The 19,071-nt window shown below is 44.1% G+C and overlaps 1 protein-coding gene across 1 annotated transcript in view; it reads right to left on the minus strand.

The window, feature by feature from the left end:
• LOC126235534 (Down syndrome cell adhesion molecule-like protein 1) overlaps positions 1 to 19,071 on the minus strand; it is a 210,247-nt gene that overhangs the window by 136,855 nt on the left and 54,321 nt on the right. Inside the window, exon 5 of the mRNA XM_049944253.1 lies at positions 10,043 to 10,207. Within this exon, the coding sequence (XP_049800210.1) occupies positions 10,043 to 10,207 (165 nt within the window). The remainder of the gene's footprint in view (positions 1 to 10,042; positions 10,208 to 19,071) is intronic.

Below are 19,071 nucleotides of genomic sequence, written 5' to 3' on the forward strand. Positions count from 1 at the left end.
TCTGTCCCAGACAGAACATTCGTGGGATCTGATAGGACGTCAACTCCACCTTAATGCCAGTATGAAGGGTATCAAGGGCTAAGGATTGGGGTCAGCTTGCCTCAGGACAAGATACAACAACTTTGTGACATCCTTCCCAACCGAATCAGAGCATGCTTCCAGGCCACAGGGGGTGCAACATACTGATAAGTTGACTATACAGCCAAGTTCTTTGTAAATTTAACTCGATTTTATAATCACTAAAATAACATCAAGTAGCTTTTCAGACCCTAAAATTTCCTTTAGTTTCTTCCTGCCATTCTGGGTGCTTCTTTTTTTCAGACAGGAAAACTACAAACATCCCTTTTAGAGAGAAGCAGTAAATATTGAAAATCACTTTAATAACTCAATCAATATATTTTGTAGACCAGTTTTGCTCTTAAATATTCATTTGTATTTATTATCTTTATCGTCTTGACAAATTAGACACACATGCTTTATAGAACAGTTTTGCCTGAGAGCCCATCGCACGAAGGAGCTCATGGGAAGCATATACACTACTCACCATTAAAATTGCTACACCACGAAGATGACGTGCTACATACGTTAAATTTAACCAACAGAAAGAAGATGCTGTGATATGCAAATGATTAGCTTTTCAGAGCATTCAAACAAGGTTTGCGCCGTGGCGACACCTACAACGTGCTGACATGAGGAAAGTTTCCAATCGATTTCTCAAACACAAACAGCAGTTGACCGGCGTTGCCTGGTGAAACGTTGTTGTGATGCCTCGTGTAAGGAGGAGAAATGCGTACCATAACGTTTTCGACTTTGATAGAGGTCGGATTGTAGCGATCGCGGTTTATCGTATCGCGACATTGCTGCTCGCGTTGGTCGATATCCAACGACTGTTAGCAGAATATGGAATCGGTGGGTTCAGGAGGGTAATACGGAACGCCTGCTGGATCCCAACGGCCTCGTATCAGTAGCAGTCGCGATGACAGGCATCTTATCCGCATAGCTGTAACGGATCGTGCAGCCACGTCTCGATCCCTGAGTCAACAGATGGGGACGTTTGCAAGACAACCACCATCTGCACGAACAGTTTGACGACGTTTGCAGCAGCATGGGCTATCAGCTCGGAGACCATGGCTGCGGTTACCCTTGACGCTGCATCACAGACAGGAGCGCCTGCGATGGTGTACTCAACGACGCACCTGGGTGCACGAATGGCAAAACGTCATTTTTTCGCATGAACCCAGGTTCTGTTTACAGCATCATGATGGTCGTACCCGTGTTTGGCGACAATGCGGTGAAGGCAGATTGGAAGCATGTATTCGTCATCGCCATACTGGCGTATCACCCGGCGTGATGGTATGGGTGCCATTGGTTACACGTCTCGGTCACCTCTTGTTCGCATTGACGGCACTCTTAACAGTGGACGTTACATTTCAGATGTGTTATGGCCCGTGGCTCTACCCTTCATTCGACCCCTGCGAAACCCTACATTTCAGCAGTATAATGCACGACCGCATGTTGCAGGTCCTGTACGGGTCAGGATACAGAAAATGTTCGAATGCTGCCCTGGCCAGCACATTCTCCAGATCTCTCACCAACTGAAAACATCTGGTCAATGGTGGTGGAGCAACTGGCTCGTCGCAATAGGCCAGTCACTACTCTTGACTAACTGTGGCATCGTGTTGAAGCTGCATGGGCAGCTGTACCTGTAAACGCCATCCAAGCTCTGTTTGACTCAATGCCCAGGCGCATCAAGGCCGTTATTACGGCGAAAGGTGGTTGTTCCGGGCACTGATTTCTCAGGATCTATGGACCCAAATTGCGTCAAAATGTAATCACATGTCAGTTGTAATATAATATATTTGTCCAATGAATGCGCGTTTATCATCTGCATTTCTTCTTGGTGTAGCAATTTTAATGGCCAGTAGTGTATTAGGTAGGTGCATAAGTTTTTAGTACACAACAGATACACGTAACAGAGACTTTAATAATCAGTAATATATTTTCCTACACTTTTTACTAGTCTTCCAACGCTGGAGTAACTTTTCGTTTCCGCAGCTGCAGAAATCACGTGGTTTTGAGGCGAAAAACTCGTCGAGCCATGTTCGGCGTCCATTTTCAGCCGGAAAGGTAGTTCTTAAAGATTGTTTGACCTAGAGCGGAAAAGGGGGAAATCTGAGAGCGCAAGATCAGGTGAATGAGGTGGGCGCATAATTTCCCACTGCAGACAGTGTTTTTTTGTCAGTCTAGCAGAATGCAGGAGAGCATTATTGCGGAGTAGCATCACCTCACGCAACATTTCTGGTTGTTGTTCTCCGATTGCACCTGCAGGACGTCTCAGTCGTTGTCAATAAATTTCAGCAGTGATGGTTACACCTCGGGGAATCAGTTCATAGCACACCACACCGCCACTGTTCCACCAGATACGTAACATTACCTTTTGTGGATGCGCGCAGGTCTTTGTACGGGGAATTTCTGCATGGTTGGATTCGTACATTCCTTCCTTTTCCTTTTCCTTTTCCTTGTGTTAGCATAAACACATTATTTATCATCACCAGTAACGATAAAGGTTAGGAATGGTCGGTGCTGTTCAGGAGCCAACTGATAATGACCAAGCAGAGGTGAATAAATGGCCACCCACTGATTTCTGTGATTTTGCCTTATCGCATGCAGTACCCATAAATTTTCGAATCTTTGACATTGCATGCGAATGTCGCACGATGGTGTAACCACCACCGTTCATCACATTTACCAGTTCTCGAGTACATCGACGTGGATCATTGTGGATTAATTCAAACCTTTAAGGTCTTCACGAACGTGAAGGGTCACTAATGTCAAAATGATCCTCCTTAAAACGAGCAAATCATTTTCTCGCCGTGCTCTATCCAATGACAATATCCCCATTAGCGGCGCACATGTCCCTGGCTGCCTGCGCTGCTGCCACCTCTCTGTTGAACTCAAACAGAAGAATGTGTCGGAAACGTTCAGATTTCTCCACTTGGCACTCCATTTTCTAGCGTGTACAGCTCCACTCACTGTCACCAAATGACAGTATGACAACATGTAACTCAAAAAGCATCAGTGAACTACAAATAAAAATGGCTATCGATAAATAAACCCATAGCAACTGGACATGGTAAACAAAAACGCTACGAACGTATGCACCAACCTAATATATTGTCGAGAATGGTACATATGATGCTTAACTTACATATACAGATAGAAGTTTGCCTTGAGCAGTTTCAGAATACGACCAGTGAATTATATAGAATATTTACTAACATGTATCCGGAAAAGGCATTAAATAATGAAGGTCGTTCTGGATTAAAACGAAAGATAAGAATTTACACTATCAATCGGTCATTCATGTACTGTCCTTATCGTCAGTTTATTTCTTTACCATACCGGTTACAGTTTTCAGTGAGAGAAACGAAGGGAGTTTAACTTCTCGTCGACGATGAGGTCATTAGAGACAGAGCATTAGCTCGGACTGAGGAAGGATGGGGAAGAAAGATCGCAATGGCCTTTCGAAGGAAGCAGCCCTTCATTAGCCTTAAGAGATTCAGGAACGCCACGATAAACGTAAATCTGGCTGGTCAGACGGGGATTTAGACCGCCGACATCTCGAGCAAGAAACCCACTGCGCCACCTCGTTTGTTTTTCAACAAAGCGTTAATTTCGTCTATTGATTTGTTAGTTTCAAAATTGGAATGGTACTCGGATATACAAAAGAGCTTCGGTGTGGGTATAAAATTACGTTCTGCTCTCTGTCTCCTTCATAGCAGGGTTGTCCATCCCGCGGCCAGCGGACCGCATGCAGTTCAAAGCAAGAATGAAAGTGGCGCCAGAGGTGACATCTGTCACACGATCGATGAAAAAGAAAAATAATAATTAAATAATAATAAATTTACATAAAATTCCATGTTGAACATTTTCAGTTTGAAACTCGCACCACACGATGCTATTCTCTCACTGGTCCATCCGTTTTTAACATTGCTGCCCGTGCTGTGGTTGAACTATCGGAGTCTCGTTCTTATAACAAGCCAATCCGTCAGACGTGTTGTTTTTTTATCTCACGGCTGCTTCAGCTGCAACTGGGAAACTAGGGACAGAGAAATTCGTTTTTCGTAATACAAAGGAATTTCGTGTCATTTATGTTCAGATGTAATAAAGAACCTCTTTTCACCGTAGTTTTGATCACCGCAAATCGGTTAAAGTTAGAGATCGGGCTATGCCCCGGCTCTTATACCTGTAACAGAAGGGCTTATAGGAATAATAGGAGTCGGAAACTCTTATTTGATGCAACACCATTGCATAATACACTAAGAAAATTAGTGCGGAAAAGTTTTAAAATGAATAAAGTTATGGTAATCGTTGTGAAGACTGTGAATTTTTTAGGAACCAGGGGACTGAATCATCGCCGATTCCAGGAATTCAGCAGGAGTTTGAATATTGTGTATGGTGACATCGTACAGTCGAGGCCAGATATTAAACAGATTTTATAGCATAATTAATGCAATCAAATCGTTCATGGTATCGAAAGCAAAATCTGTGCTATAAGTTGACGATACCAACAGGAAGGCATTTCTGGTAGATTTGACTATTCGGCTAGATGACAAACAGGTGTTGGGGGGGGGGGGGTATTTTCAGCCCTATAAGAGTAAAAATTTTAAAACATATTACAAAATTGGACCCGGCGGTTGATAAAATGAATGTTTACATTAGAAAAAGACATTTATTCAGTTGAATAATTTAAAATCTAGAAGGTCGTTTAGTTGATTAATTAAACGAGTGACACAGATGGAATGGTAAGTGAATGTCTCACAAAAGTTAAGACAGAGGGGCAGTTGCAAAAGTAAAAAAAGTAAAACGCAAGTGTGTTGACCGATTAAGATAGAGACATAGATAAATGCAGTGAGGAGGGGGCCTGGACTGCCAGAAGAGGGAGTGTCCAGAAATATAACAGTTGGTATAGTGCGTAAAGGGGAGTTTGTGTGGACGGATGTTGGGAGGAGGAATTCGGGAGAGGGAAAGGGCTGCTGTTCCGGACTAGTCCTTATGATGTGGGTGTAGAGGAGTGAAGAGGAAGGGAGCCCTGATTGAGGGGAGGTGGGGAGGATTCCTTTAGATCTGGTATACATCAGGGCGGATTTCATGGTCGGGTAAGGGAAGGCGATTATAGTTTCGTTGGAAGAGGATGTGGAGAGTGTGGAGGTGTTGTGTTGGAGGAATGTGGTGGTAGAGGCGAGGCAGGTTACCAGGAGCAGTGAGCAGCGAGAAAACTAGGGGGTGGGTAGTGTCGAGTTTTCGGGTAATGTAGGATAGTCGGAGGTTTTCAGGGTAGAATAGGACGGGGGGGGGGGGAGGGGGAATTTTATACGTTGGTGGAAGATGATGGTGTGGGACGGTAAGAGGATTCGAAAAGCTAGGCGGAGTGCGTGGTGTTCGAGGATCTGTAGTGCGAGATAAAAGGAGGGAAGAGCGGTAGTCAATGCAACATTTGCAGAACAGTGCAGTTCCCATGTTCGGTCTGTTAGTAGTTTCAATAACTAGTCTATTGTGGGTCTTCTGTTCCATGGTTAGTAGATGTGGCTTCCATGTTAGTCGGCGATCAAGTATTAGAGGTATTTTAATGTGTTGGTTAACTGGATAGGACGATCGAAAAAGGTAAGGTAAGAATCATAGAGATTGATTTCAGTGCGATATTTTGCAATTATTTGCAATTTCGAGAGTATTTCTTCATGAAGACATTTTAGCTTACGTCATTTCGTTCAGGAGTTTTGGCTCCGTTTACATTTATTTTACGATTATTCAGATCTCTTGATTTTTACTAACGCTTACGATTCAGAAACAGAATAATTATTTCGCAAATTAAGCAGAAAATAAATTTTAAAAAACAGTAATCTTATGGCACATAGAAAACGAATGGCTTTCTCGGCGTTGGGAGCGCTAGTGTCGCTACAAATGTCAAGAGGACGACAACTTTCACAGCAACGAGTGTCGTGACCGCACATGCCAGGATGTGCTTGCACTGCCACCGAAAGATTGTTATTATTGCGTAAGTACAACAGCTGCTAAAAGTATGTTACCAGTTTTTGCCAGTTAGTTAACCATTGTTCATTTTTAAGGGCGTGTAAAGCACAGGAAAAAGCCCACCTCTTGCTCTAATTCTTGCAGTCCAGATGAGTTTAATTATTATTTTATAAAAAATAGTGGAAAACACAGTAGATGAAATTCCTGGCTTTGGAATAGATCCTGCAGCTGCTGTGAAATTTGAGAATAAGTGCAGCATAATAATGTGGAAGAGAGTGTATAAGAAAGAAATAATAAAATTTGTAAAGAGCTACAAATCTTCAGGGAGCCCTGATATTTATGGCACGTCCTGTACTATGTGAAAACTATAATCAGTGAAATTGCACAACCATTAACAGTAGTAATAAATAAAAGTCTCCGTGCAGGCGAATTTCCAGACTTCCTGAAAGTAGCACGCACAGTGCTTGTTTACAAAAAAGGCAGTCCACATGAAATGTCAAGCTACAGGCCCATATCTATAATACCAGTACTAGCGAAGGTGATGGAGTCGATAATGAAAGAACAGCTATTAAGTTACTTTGAAGAATATAGTCTCTTTTATGATGCATCGCATGGCTTTCGTAAGGGCAGGTCAACAACAACAGCTGTACTTGACTTAGTTACAAACAGAAGTCAGGGTTTTGAAGGCAAAGAGTGTATAGCACTAGTCATAGAGTACTCTGTGACCTTACTAAGGCATTTGGCTGCATCCCACATAAGGCCCTGCTCAGAAAGCTAAAAACATATGGTTTAGGGGCCGAGCAGTTTAAGGCGCTGCAGCCATGGACTGTGCGACTGGTCCCGGCGGAGGTCCGAGTTCTCCCTCGGGCATGGGTGTGTGTGTGTGTGTCCTTAGGATAATTTAGGTTAAGTAGTGTGTAAGTTTCGGAACTGATGACCTTAGCAGTTAAGTCCCATAACATTTCACATACATTTTTTATGGTTTAGGGAGATATGTCCTGCAAACTCTTCAATCCTACCAGAGAAACAGACGACAGATTGTCTCCGTGCAAGCAGCTGATTCAGGAGAGAAGAAGCTACAGCATGGTGTGCCACAGGGATCGGTAACAGGGCCCCTGCTGTTGTTTATCTTCGTAAACGACATAGGCTCCAATGGGCACACATTGCAGTTTGCGGATGATACAACCTTGTTCTCAAAAGGAGAGAATGTTGCACAGGCTGTCCAACAAGCAGAAGTCTAGTTCAGTGAGGCTAAGGCCTGGTTTATCATGAACAAAATGAAAATTAGTGAAGAAAAAACTCAAAGGATGATACACAGCCTCAGCAATACCGGGGCACTGGGTAACGCAGCAGATGTTAAACTTCTGGGCTTCCTCACTGATACCAAATTATCCTGGTAACAGCACACCAAACATGTATGTTCCAAACTTTCACGGGTACTGTACCTCTTGAGGAAACTGAAAAGTATAGTACCAGAACAGTAACTGCTAACTGTGTACTTTGCAATGTTCCAGAGCCACATCAGTTATGGGCTGTTGTTTGGGGTCATTCTGCAGGCTGCAAGAAAGTGTTTTTACTGCAAAAGAAAGCAATGAGGATCATTACTTCAGGCAAAGAAACAGACCACTGTAAACCAATTTTCACCAGGTTAGGAGTTCTGACTGTTTACAGCCAGTATATATCGAACTGCCTCTTCCATATAAAGAGAAACCATGATGTCTACAGAAAGAGAAATAAAGTTCACAGATACAGCACTCGCAACAAATACAGTATCGACATGCCAAGGTGTCGATTAGCAAAGACTCAAAACCGCTTCCCAATGGTGGCCCTAAAATTGTTTAATGCTCTACCTGGTCACATTCAGTCTTTACCATGGGAGAGTTTAAAACTACTATTTTGTGTAAGCTAAAAGAGTAACCCTTCTACAATATTGAAGAATTCTTCTCTAGTAATAGCATAGTGTTTACTTGAGCTGCAGCTCAGTTCCATGATTCCAACAGCAACCGTTATATTTAATTTCATTATATACTTGTATCTATTTTATTGTTGTGATATTATTGTAATCTAATTTTTAACTTAAATATGTGTTACGGTATTAAATGACTATCATAGTAGAGTTGTATTTATGTACTGGGTGATCAAAAAGTCAGTATAAATTTTAAAACTGAATAAATCACGGAATAATGTAGATAGAGAGGTAAAAATTGACACACATGCTTGGAATGACATGGGGTTTTATTAGAGCAAAAAAAAAAAAAAACAAAAAAACAAAGTTCACAAAATGTCGGACAGATGGCGCTGGACAGCAAAACGTCAGTGACTGCGCATGACAATCGTGTAGAAAATGAGCTGTAATGAGAGAGAGAATCAGATGCGCCAGCAGTCGCAGCATGTTGACGTTAGCTGAAAAGGCGCTTTTAGTGAAGCTGTATTATCAGAATGGGGAACGTGCTAGATCAGCATCGCCATAGGAAGGGGATTCGAACGGGTAAAGGTCCGTTGACAAATGAAGCTGTGGCGAGAATGATTTCGAAGTTCGAAGCCACGGGTTGTTTGGACGATAGACCCCGTAGTGGCCGACCGAGCACAAGGCGTAATGCTGCTGAGACAGTTCAGGAAGAAATGGAGACTGTAGCGGGTTCGTCTATGCACGGGGAAGTCAGCGCTCGTGCAGTCGCCCGTCGCACCGGCATTCCGTACACTACCGTTTGGTTGGCACTGAGGCGTACCCTCCGATGCTATACGTAAAAAATCCATCGGTATCATGAACTGTTACTTGGCGCTTTAGTGAAGCGGAGGGCATTTGCAGTGTGGGCGTTTCAAAAGATTGCGGAAGATGACGAGTGGTTGAGTAACGTGTTGTGGACTGACGAAACTCATTTCACTCTCCGAGGGTCTGTCAACGCCCACAACTGCAGAATTTGGGCTGCCAAAAAACCTAGAACTGTCGTGGAAACTCCATTGCACGACGAGAAAGTCATGGTATGGGTTGGATTTACCACATCTACCATTATCGGGCCTTTTTTCTTCGAGGACATGCGTGGTTCTGGTTTTGCAACTGCTACCGTGACGGGTGAAAGGTACGCCGATATGTTACAGAATCGCATCATCCCCAGCCTGGCTGATAAGCACCTGCTGGAACGGACGATGTTTATGCAGGATGGCGCTTCACCCCATATTTCTAGACGCGTGAAAGATCTCTTGCGCGCGTCGTTTGGTGATGATCGTGTGCTCAGCCGCCACTTTCGTCATGGTTGGCCTCCCAGGTCCTCAGACCTAAGTCCGTGCGATTATTGGCTTTGGGGTTACCTGAAGTCGCAAGTCTATCGTGATCGACCGACATCTCTAGGGGTGCTGAAAGACAACATCCGGCGTCAGTGCCTCACCATAACTCCGGACATGCTTTACAGTGCTGTCCACAACATGATTCCTCGACTACAGCTATTGTTGAGGAATGATGGAGGTCATATTGAGCATTTCCTGTAAAGTACATCATCTTTGCTTTGTCTTACTTTGTTATGCTAATTATTGCTATTCTGATAAGATGAAGCGCCATCTGTCGGACATTTTTTGAACTTTTGTATTCTTTGGTTCTAATAAAACCCTATGTCATTCCAAGCACGTGTGTCAATTTTTACCTCTCTATCTATATTATTCCGTGGTTTATTCAGTTTTCAAATGTATACTGACTTTTTGATCACCCGGTATTTTATTGTTGTGGTATTATTGTAATCTAATTTATAACTTCAATATGTGTTGCGGTATTAAATTATATCATAGTAGAGTTGTATTCATGTATTTTGATAATGTTGTATCTTGACGCTGTCTGTCCAGTGGTGGCTGGTGAATGACATAGAATTAGTAATGAAGGTAATGATAATAAAGGTACTAAGCAGTCTGATCCTCAGGGAAAGTGGAGGCTCTGCTTTATTTTAAGGAAGACTTATTTTATTGGATTATTTTGGGGAACACCACGATTCCATCTGCGGAATGTGAGGCTAGAGACGCCTACCGTCCTCCAGAGTGGTGCAGAAGACGGGCTGGCTGGCGACGCCGTCGCCCTTCCTGGTGAAGGCCCGCACCTCCAGGCTGTAGTTGCGGAAGCTCTGCAGGTCGCGCAGCTCCAGCCGCTCCTCTTGCGTCACGCGCTCTGCAGGGGCCGAAGGCTCTGGAACGACTGCCACCGTCCACCAGTTACATCAAGTGTGAGGGCGCTGCCATCCTCCACATACAGACTTTATGAGCATACAGTAATGGCACCAGAGAGGTAACTTAGCAAAAGCGTCCAACAATTGGTGTAAGGCGCAGGAGGAGACGTCTAATATACACCTCAACAAACGTTTGGAATTTCACAGAATTTAATACAATGAATTCTTACAGTACACCCATTGAAGTTTGTACAATACTTTATTAACAAAATAATCATAATTCCGCCTGAGAACAAGAACAATTTTGGTTAGTTCCAAAAATCATTACAAAACAAAGCAGTCTCTCTTCTCAGTGTACATCCTGAAAACTAAAACAATGAAAATCTCTGTCTCATGATGATGATTTTCAGTCTTTAGTAGGGACTTCACCTCCCTGCACTCGCATGAGCTCTTCCGCTCTGCGAGGCATGCTCTGGATGAGACCAACAAGTTTATCTTGGGATATGATGTCCCACTCTTCAGTGGAAGCTTCATGGAGGTCCTGAAGATTGTGAGGTGGATTTGGACGCAGTGCAATGGCCATCTTTAACAGGTTCCATGCTTGCTCAACTGCATTCATGTTTAGGGACTGTGCTGGCCAATGCATTCGGTTGATGTTGCATCTATGGGGACCGTGACACTGCTAGAGTACGGTGCGGTCTTGCATTGTCATCGACTAGGATGAATTTCTCATCTACATCACGTCTCTAGGGGCATGAAATCCTTTCTAGGACCTCTTGGAAGTACGGGGACCAATCACATTTCTGTAGATGGGAATTAGAGGGGTCCAACGTCCTATCATTATTGCCGACCAGAACAAAACACTTCCACCTGCAGATGGATGAACTTCCTGAAAGTATCGACGTTCCTGGTGTCGTATAGCTTTTCTTCAAATCCCGAATCGTCTAGTGGCCAGTCGCAAACCAACCCTGGTTTCTTCAGCAAACATGACATTAGTCCATACTGGAACGGTCCAATGTCGATGTGCAAGAGCCCAGGTCCTTCGATTGCATCGGCTCCTTTGGTTCAGTTCAAAACTTCTCATTGGTCTTCTGGAATGAAGACCACACTGATGCAATCTTCTACGCACTTTTTGGTCTGAGATACGAATCCCCTTTTCCTAGGAGAAGTCGTTTCCAATATTTGTGGCTGTTGTTGTTGGACGCCTGCGAGCCGACAGTTGATGGGAAGGATGCTTCATTGGTGTTGTCATACGAAGACGACCACAGAGAGGTCTATCGTTCACATTTCCCATCTCTCTGTACTTTCTCCACGTCTTAGACATACCACTTTGAGTGACATGTAACCAGTTGTCAACATCCTGCTGTGTGTGACCTGCTGAAAGCAAAATCACTATCCTCGTCTGTCAAAGTGTCGTATGCCCCTATGTGGCCTGTTATTGCAGCGCTTAGCACTAACTGAATGAAGCTGTTTTTGATACTGACCTGCTGGCAGTGTATCTATGTGTGTGTGTGTGTGTTTTGTTGGATCTTATAGGCGCCCAGCGGCGATGTCATCAGCGCCCTTACATTCATTAAAACAAACTAATGTGGAGATAAACTCTAAATCTGTTACCCACTCATGCACTCGAAATGACCACACACTCACTCAATCTCACAGGCCATAAAACAACTGAGAAAGAGGGGAACTAGCTACAAATGAAATTAAAACACAGAGAAAACACAACACAGGAGAGCTAAAAGAAAAGCGCAGGGAAATGTGACTGGCTGACCACTTACAAAAAACTTGGGTCAGCCAGTCACCCTGTTTACTCGTTAAACCATCTCCTTAAAATCTTTGGAGGAATGTTGGACATTTCACAAAAATTACTTAAAACAGGGGGCAGATCTGTCGGCAAATTCGCCGTGGCCCACTGGTCGGAAAATAAAACACAGTCCAATAAAATGTGGTGCACAGTGACCGGCACGATACAGGCACCACACATTGGAGGACTCTGTCTAGAGTAAGAAGCCATGTGTCATAGGGCTGTGGCCTATGCGAAGACGAGTAAGAAGGACCTCTCGTCCCGTCGACGTGGCTGGAAGGAGGTGCGCAACAGTCTAATTGTTGATTTGCTGCAGAGAGCTTAATGTCTATCTCTTCTAGTCACTCGTCTTCCTTTTAGCACATGGCTTTGTACCTTAACAGCGAGGTGGTAGCATGCAGGGGGATGTCACACTGAAGTAACTGAAGATCACGTCACGCCTCCTTGGCTACTAGATCCACCCTCTCCTTTCCCGCAATGCCATGTGCCCTGGTACCCAGCAGAAAGACACCTCCTTCCCCAGTCGTTGTAATTGGAGGAGGGCATCCTGGATATTACGGACTGCTTTATCCGTTGGGTACAAACGTTTCAGAGAGTGAAGGGCACTCAGCGAACCGGAACAGAGAAGAAACTTAGCACTGGAAGAACGTCTCATCTCCTCCAGTGCCTTCAAGATCGCATATAATTCTGGGTCGAAGAAAATAAATTCTTGAGGCAGTCAGGTCTTGAGGACACGATCTGGGAGAACGACAGAGCAACCAACAGAGTCCCCATGTTTGGACCCATCCGTAAAGAAGGCTACATAGTTGTGGCGCTCATATAAAATGTCAGAAAATATCGCACTGAAGATAGAAGCAGGAGTGCAATCTCTCTCTTGTACTGTACTAAATCTAAAATGACGCTGAGCGTTGGCAGTAACCAGGACAGCAGACGGTTAAAATCCTGGATTTGGGGTTGTACCTGCTCCACACCAAGTGACCCCAGCACACAGTGCAAGTGAATCCCAGATGGCATTATCGGTAGTGGACAGTTGGATAAAAGGCGTTCCAGAGGCGGAAGAGCAACGGTATGGCATACAGGTGAAGTTGGAGCTATGAGGAACTTAGCATGCCTGCTGCACCATGACGAGCTGCTGGCGGATGGTGAATGGCTGTTTCTTGGCCTCAGCTGAGAGACTGGGTTTGGGACTGGTCCTATAAGCACCCATGGCCAGAAAAATGCTCTCATGTTGGACAACGTCAATGATCATCAAAAAGGAAGGCCTCGCCAATACATATGCCATGCACCCGTAGTTCAGCCGCGAACGCATGAAAGTCTGACAAAACTGGAGCAGCAAAACTGGAGCAGACGAGCCCTGTCCGCTCCCAAAGACCCCTAATTTTCATATCTCTCAGGTGTGACAATCACGACAACTTGGAGTCAACTCTCTGAGTCTCTAAAATGTAATACGGTGCCCCTCATATTCAAGTCAAGTAAATTAAAAATATGACGAGGACGATTAAAATGAACACACTCACTTATCTAGAGGAAACTGAAACCCTGTCTTTGCAGCCAACTTCTCTAGCCTATGGGCCGGGAGATACGAGAAGAGTTCACTTAGACTACATTATGATCAGGCAGATATTCCGAAATCAGATACTGGATTGTAAGGGGCACCAGGTGCAGATAAGGACTCAGATCACAATTTAGTAATGATGCAGAATAGGCTGAATTTTAAAGAGACTAGTTGGGAATTATTAATGCCCAATGATGTGGGATACGGAAATCGAGCTGCAGATACTGCAATAGTGAATACCCCAGTAGGCAGATCAGCTGAAGAGGAATGAACAGCTATAAAAAAGGTGATCAGAGAAATTGGGAAAGAAACCGTAGGTACAAGGAGGGTAACTGCGAAGAAACGACGGGTCTTTTTTTTTTTTTTTGGTCATCAGTCTACTGACTGGTTTGATGCGGCCCGCCATGAATTCCGTTGCTGTGCTAACCTCTTCATCTCAGAGTAGCACTTGCAACCTACGTCCTCAATTATTTGCTTGACGTATTCAAATCTCTGTCTTCCTCTACAGTTTTTGCCCTCTACAGCTCCCTCTAGTACCATGGAAGTCATTCCCTCATGTCTTAGCAGATGTCCTATCATCCTGTCCCTTCTCCTTATCAGTGTTTTCCACATATTCCTTTCCTCTCCGATTCTGCGTAGAACCTCCTCATTCCTTACCTTATCAGTCCACCTAATTTTCAACATTCGTCTATAGCACCACATCTCAAATGCTTCGATTCTCTTGTTCCGGTTTTCCCACAGTCCATGTTTCACTACCATACAATGCTGTACTCCAGACGTATATCCTCAGAAATTTCTTCCTCAAATTAAGGCCGGTATTTGATGTTAGTAGACTTCTCTTGGCCAGAAATGCCTTTTTTGCCATAGCGAGTCTGCTTTTGATGTCCTCCTTGCTCCGTCCGTCATTGGTTATTTTACTGCCTAGGTAGCAGAATTCCTTAACTTCATTGACTTCGTGACCATCAATCCTGATGTTAAGTTTCTCGATGTTCTCATTTCTACTACTTCTCATTACCTTCGTCTTTCTCCGATTTACTCTCAAACCATACTGTGTACTCATTAGACTGTTCATTCCGTTCAGCAGATCATTTAATTCTTCTTCACTTTCACTCAGGATAGCAATGTCATCAGCGAATCGTATCATTGATATCCTTTCACCTTGTATTTTAATTCCACTCCTGAACCTTTCTTTTATTTCCATCATTGCTTCCTCGATGTACAGATTGAAGAGTAGGGGCGAAAGGCTACAGCCTTGTCTTACACCCTTCTTAATACGAGCACTTCGTTCTTGATCGTCCACTCTTATTATTCCCTCTTGGTTGTTGTACATATTGTATATGAACCGTCTCTCCCTATAGCTTACCCCTACTTTTTTCAGAATCTCGAACAGCTTGCACCATTTTATATTGTCGAACGCTTTTTCCAGGTCGACAAATCCTATGAAAGTGTCTTGATTTTTCTTTTCTTCCATTATTAGCTGTAACGTCAGAATTGCCTCTCTCGTCCCTTTACTTTTCCTAAAGCCAAACTGATCGTCACCTAGCGCATTCTCAATTTTCTTTTCCATTCTTCTGTATATGATTATTGTAAGCAGCTTCGATGCATGAGCTGTTAAGCTGATTGTGCGATAATTCTCGCACTTGTCAGCTCTTGCAGTCTTCGGAATTGTGTGGATGATGCTTTTCCGAAAGTCAGATGGTATGTCGCCAGACTCATATATTCTACACACCAACACGAATAGTCGTTTTGTTGCCACTTCCCCCAATGATTTTAGAAATTCTGATGGGATGTTATCTATCTCTTCTGCCTTATTTGACCGTAAGTCCTCCAAAGCTCTTTTAAATTCCGATTCTAATACTGGATCCCCTATCTCTTCTAAATCGACTCCTGTTTCTTCTTCTATCACATCAGACAAATATTCACCCTCATAGAGGCTTTCAATGTATTCTTTCCACCTATCTGGTCTGCATTTAACAGTGGAATTCCCGTTGCACTCTTAATGTTACCACCGTTGCTTTTAATGTCACCAAAGGTTGTTTTGACTTTCCTGTATGCTGAGTCTGTTCTTCCGACAATCATATCTTTTTCGATGTCTTCACATTTTTCCTGCAGCCATTTCGTCTTAGCTTCCCTGCACTTCCTATTTATTTCATTCCTCAGCGACTTGTATTTCTGTATTCCGGATTTTCCCGGAACATGTTTGTACTTCCTCCTTTCAGCAATCAACTGAGGTATTTCTTCTGTTACCCATGGTTTCTTCGCAGCTACCTTCTTTGTACCTATGTTTTCCTTCCCAACTTCTGTGATGGCCCTTTTTAGAGATGTCCATTCCTCTTCAACTGTACTGCCTACTGCGCTATTCCTTATTGCTGTATCTATAGCGTTAGAGAACTTCAAACGTATCTCGTCATTCCTTAGTACTTCCGTATCCCACTTCTTTGCGTATTGATTCCTCCTGACTAATGTCTTGAACTTCAGCCTACTCTTTATCACTACTATATTGTGATCTGAGTCTATATCTGCTCCTGGGTACGCCTTACAGTCCAGTATCTGATTTCGGAATCTCTGTCTGACCATGATGTAATCTAATTGAAATCTTCCCGTATCTCCCGGCCTTTTCCAAGTATACCTCCTCCTCTTGTGATTCTTAAACAGGGTATTCGCTATTACTAGCTGAAACTTGTTACAGAACTCAATTAGTCTTTCTCATCTTTCATTCCTTGTCCCAAGCCCATATTCTCCTGTAACCTTTTCTTCTACTCCTTCCCCTACAACTGCATGCCAGTCGCCCATGACTATTAAATTTTCGTCCCCCTTTACATACTGCATTACCCTTTCAATATCCTTATACACTTTCTCTATCTGTTCATCTTCAGCTTGCGACGTCGGCATGTAATGTAAACCTGAACTATCGTTGTCGGTGTTGGTCTGCTGTCGATTCTGATTAGAACAACCCGGTCACTGAACTGTTCACTGTAACACACCCTCTGCCCTACCTTCCTATTCATAACGAATCCTACACCTGTTATACCATTTTCTGCTGCTGTTGATATTACCCGATACTCATCTGACCAGAAATCCTTGACTTCCTTCCACTTCACTTCACTGACCCCTACTATATCTAGATTGAGCCTTTGCATTTCCCTTTTCAGATTTTCTAGTTTCCCTACCACGTTGAAGCTTCTGACATTCCACGCCCCGACTCGTAGAACGTTATCCTTTCGTTGATTATTCAACCTTTTTCTCATGGTAACCTCCCCCTTGGCAGTCCCCTCCCGGAGATCCGAATGGGCGACTATTCCGGAATCTTTTGCCAGTGGAGAGATCATCATAACACTTCTTCAATTACAGGCCACATGTCCCGTGTCTTTAATGCAGTGGTTTCCATTGCCTTCTGCATCCTCATGTCGTTGATCATTGCTGATTCTTCCGCCTTTAGCGGCAATTTCCCACCCCTAGGACAAGAGAGTGCCCTGAACCTCTATCCGCTCCTCCGCCCTCTTTGACAAGGCCGTTGGCAGAATGAGGCTGACTTCTTATGCCGGAAGTCTTCGGCCGCCAATGCTGATTATTTATCAAAATTTAGGCAGTGGCGGGGATCGAACCCGGGACCGAAGACGTTTTGATTATGAATCAAACACGCTACCCCTAGACCACGGGTCTACCATCAACTATGGGTAACAGAAGAAATACTTCAGCTGATCGACGAAAGAAGGAAGTACAAAAACGTTGAGGGTATTTCAGAAATACAGTAATTCAGGCCACTTAGGAACGTAATAAAGGGGAATGGCAGGTAAGCTAAGGCGATATGGCTATGTGAAAAATGCGGAGAAACCGAAAAAGAAGTTATTGTCAGACGACGGGAAAATCAAAACAAACTTAAGTGACATTAAAACACGAATGGCAACATTAAGAGTGCAGTGAGGATTCCATTGTCAAATGTAGAGGAGAGAGCGGATAGGTGGAAAGAGTACATCTCTATGGGGGGAGGACTTACCTGTTGACGTGACAGAAGAATAAACAGGAGTCCATAGGGAGGAGACGGGGGACCCAGTATTAGAATCAGAATTAGAATCATCTTTGAATGACTTAAAATCACATAAGGGGAGGTGGCAACAAAACGACCATTCACGTTGGTTTGTAAAAGGTATGAGACCGGCGATATATTATCAATCTTTCGGAAAAGCATCATCCACACAATTACGAGGATTGCAAGAGCCGGGAAGTGGGAGCATTATGGCACAATCAGCTTAACAGATCATGCATCTAAGTTATTGACTAGAATAATATACAGAAGAATGGAAAAGAAAATTGAGGATCTGTTAGATGACGATCAGTTTGGCTTTAGGAAAGGTTGAGGCGTGAGAGAGGTAATTCTGACGTCGCTGTTGATAACGGAAGCAAGAGTGAAGAAAATGGAGGCATGTTCATAGCATTTGTCGACATGGGAATAGCGTTCGACATTGTGAAATGGTGCAAGATTTTAGAAGTCCTGAGAAAAATCGGGGCTAGCTGTAACAAATGACGGGTGATAAATGATGATCAGCCAGAGTCTTAAGGCCACCGATCTACTAACGATATGAATCCGTCCAGGCGATAGCAGGTTCACCTTGCGAGGAATGACAGGTAGTCAGACACACGCAAGGTCCATGTAGTACCTGTAAGCGTACTGTTCGTTGACCGAGGACGGATTGTGATGGCCCAGAGGCTCGGCACTAGCATTTCGGAAACCTCACGACTTGTCGAGTGATCGAGGAATGCTGTGCCGAAACGAATGTGAAATCACGTCCAGTGGTCGCGTGGTTGAGCGACCTCCCCTCATTACAGCTTTCGTACGTCGTAGGCTGTGCAGACTGCTAAAACAGGATGGGCGGTTATCTGTGGCGGAACAAACATTACACTTTAATGCTGGGCAGTGTACAGACAACTCGTAAGGATAGGCTTCCGCAGCTGATGACCCACGAATGTGCCAATGTTAACACCACGACATCGGCAGCTACGACGGAATTGGGCACGTGACCATCGGCACTAGACGTTGGCTCAGAGAGCTCTGTGTGGTCTGATGAATTCCAATACCTTCCTCAACATGCAGGTGGGAGGACGCGAATAAGTCGTTTTCCAGGGGAACAGCTCCCTGACATCTGTACTGCAGGACACAGACAAGTCGATGGTGGCTTCATTATGCTCTGGGAGACATTCACGTGGGCATCCATGAATCCAATGGGGTTCGTGCAAGGCACCATGATGGCCAAGAAGTGCCTAAGACTGCTTTCAGACCACGTACACCCTCTTCTTGGAGATCATGTTTCCCGGCAGCAGTGGCACTTTTGGGCCGTGTTACAAGGCACGAGTGTGGTGGAGTGGTTCGAGGAACAAAGTGACGAGTTACAGTTGGTGTGCTAGCCCCCCCAACTCCCCAGATTTGAACCCGATCTAACACATCTAGGATGTAACTAAACGTGGCACGAGAGCTCATCGCCCCCTCCACCTCCCAGGAATTTACGCGTGGGAATAAGAAGACCTGTGTGTATTTG

Source organism: Schistocerca nitens, chromosome 2 (genome assembly GCF_023898315.1).
Source record: "Schistocerca nitens isolate TAMUIC-IGC-003100 chromosome 2, iqSchNite1.1, whole genome shotgun sequence".
In the NCBI taxonomy this organism is placed as follows: Eukaryota; Metazoa; Arthropoda; class Insecta; order Orthoptera; family Acrididae; genus Schistocerca; species Schistocerca nitens.